The sequence below is a fragment of the Triticum aestivum genome, chromosome 2A, assembly GCF_018294505.1.
Source record: "Triticum aestivum cultivar Chinese Spring chromosome 2A, IWGSC CS RefSeq v2.1, whole genome shotgun sequence".
Lineage (NCBI taxonomy): Eukaryota > Viridiplantae > Streptophyta > Magnoliopsida > Poales > Poaceae > Triticum > Triticum aestivum.
In genome coordinates this window covers 434,552,650-434,554,933 of record NC_057797.1, presented here as the reverse complement: position 1 = coordinate 434,554,933, position 2,284 = coordinate 434,552,650, and the positions used below count along the sequence as shown (strand labels likewise).

Genomic DNA, 2,284 nt, shown 5'->3' with positions numbered 1-2,284 from the left:
CAGCATAGCACAATTCGTGTGGAGCTCGTTGAGGGCGGTATCATGATCCACATGGAATTCGAGTGGGTTTTCACATTTCTACCGGTTGGCCAGGGCCACCTCCGGGCGTGATAGACGAATCGCCTGGGTGGGTTATGGGGCACTGGCGTGGGCTTTGTAGACCACAAGAAACAAGGATTTGATAAAAGGAGTATACATCAAACACCCGGCTGATCTATCATACAAACTGGTGTCTTTCTTGTAGCTCTGGAAACCTCTGTCAAGGGCACAAGACAGAAGGCACGTGGAGGGGCTCGCAGCAAAGGTGTGAGCAAAGTGTACTGAGTTTCGTTGAGCAACACAAGGGGCACCTACGGCATGACACTTGACTATGCTACCTTGAGAGCCCGATGTTTCCCCTTTTTGACTGGGCGCTGCGTCGCTTATCTTCGCCTTCGGGCTTGTATCGCTTGTACTTGCTATTCCGTACTTTGTTCTACTTATTTGGTCTGGAACTCGTGCCAGATCTGTAAGGGCCTTAGTCTAAGACCGGGCAAGCACCTCTTTTCGAACAAAAATGTGTTAGTGGACGTATAAGGTTGAAATTATTTCAGTCTGGTTGTAGAATGCTCTTAGCCCAAGTCGAGACGAAGATGAGCTAGGTAAATGATATGCACCCCTAAAAAAGAGTAAGTGATATGCCCCTCCGGACACACGAACGACATGCACACGAGATACTAAACTCACCACCGACAAGATTATTATGAATGCACTCCAGAGTCTGTACCTGGAAATAGCTAGCTAATCCCCCACAACCCGCACCCGAATCTGCTAGAACTATTTTTTTCAACCCCAGTCCCAAATATTCTATCCTATTTAGCACTCCCCTTCTTCCTCCTCGTCTATCTCATCTCATCTCCCCCACCAAACCACAACATACCACACCAGAAGTCTTGCTATGAACTCGATATTGATGCAATGAAACCGCTGATAGAGGTCTAGCTAGCCGCTGGAAGATTCGGATCAGTTTTCCATAGGGGCCGGAAAAACTGATTGAGCTAGTTTAATTAAGAAGGTTCAACACAGACAAGAATGGTCCATCTTTTGCAATGCAGTGGCAGTACCCATATGTCGTTGCCTCTGTTCTTCCTCTCAGTCCTCCTCCTCCTCCCCTCCATGGAGTCAGCACATTCAGATGCTGGTAAGACCTCTAGTGCTCATCTCAATGTTTCTAGTTTGAAACAGTCATTCCACATTTCCATGGTAGTTTCTTACTCAACTATACTTTCTCAATTTCTATCACAGGGAGGTTGCCACTGAGGTTACTAGAGATTGGCAGCAGTAAGGTACAAATAATCAACAAGTTGTTGCTATTGTCTGATGGACCTTTGCTTGTGCTACAGTGCTAATTAAGCATTGTTTATTAATGTCATAGGAGGAGAAGGGGGGACACAGAGGGGAGATGATGAAGATGGAACGGAGGGGCCTGATCGGATCAAGGCCACCAAGGTGTGAGAGTGTGTGCATGTCTTGTGGCCACTGCAAGGCAGTGCAGGTGCCCATAGTGCCACAGGATCACAAGCAGAGAGCTGGCCGAGAACACCATGATGCGGCGAGTGACATCGATGCAGCGATGCTCGCTGCCTACAAGGGCAATGGTGGCATCTCGGACTACAAACCTCTGAGATGGAAGTGTAGGTGTGGAAGCATAATACTTGATCCATGAAGTATTCAACACTCTAAAGTTCTCAACTCAACAATCAGGATCACTTCAATTGTGAAAATATGTATAGAGTTGTCCTAAATTGTTTTCCCACCTTTTTATTCTTCTTCTTCTTCCCCTTTTCAATTTTCCTCCAGACCAGAGGTTCAAGGGAGGGAGAATGAGCTGCAAATTTCTTGTACATTTAGGAAGCAGTTTTGTCCACAAAATATAATTAGTGAACTATTTAGTACTATGCATTTATTTCAATTTGGCCATGGGCTCTTGTTGCGCTAGGGACAAACATCTGATCTGCTGAATATTGTATAAGACATCATCAGGTACTACATCAATGTTAGGTGGGCCACTTATCACTGCCACCAAACAAATAATGATTAGTAATAAAAACTACCCTTTTGTTAACAAAGAAATAGAGGAATAATAAAACCTGAATGTCGATTTTATTTCAGTTCGAGCAACCATGCTAAGCTATGACATTATTGGAAGATGCAAGCCTAAGCAACATACCACTGATCACAGTCACAACGACAATGCTTTTTTTAATTCAAAATCTCCTTTATTCGTTTATAAGAATTGTTCCAT

The 2,284-nt window shown here is 44.5% G+C and overlaps 1 protein-coding gene across 1 annotated transcript; it reads left to right on the top strand.

Annotated features, from left to right (window-relative positions):
• Positions 1-847: 847 nt before the first annotated feature.
• Positions 848-2,021, top strand: LOC123185377 (EPIDERMAL PATTERNING FACTOR-like protein 2). Its single transcript, XM_044597264.1, has 3 exons — positions 848-1,180; positions 1,285-1,325; positions 1,415-2,021. The coding sequence occupies exons 1-3, from the start codon at positions 1,072-1,074 to the stop codon at positions 1,703-1,705; spliced, it is 441 nt and encodes a 146-aa protein (XP_044453199.1). The 5' UTR covers positions 848-1,071; the 3' UTR covers positions 1,706-2,021.
• The last annotated feature ends 263 nt before the right edge of the window (positions 2,022-2,284 follow it).

Bases quoted from the DNA above. Each gene is read 5' to 3' on its own strand.
- LOC123185377 (XM_044597264.1), top strand. From the start codon at position 1,072: ATGGTCCATCTTTTGCAATGCAGTGGCAGTACCCATATGTCGTTGCCT. The intron at 1,181-1,284 runs GTAAGACCTCTA...TTTCTATCACAG, and splicing joins GTCAGCACATTCAGATGCTG to GGAGGTTGCCACTGAGGTTA. The intron at 1,326-1,414 runs GTACAAATAATC...TTAATGTCATAG, and splicing joins TAGAGATTGGCAGCAGTAAG to GAGGAGAAGGGGGGACACAG.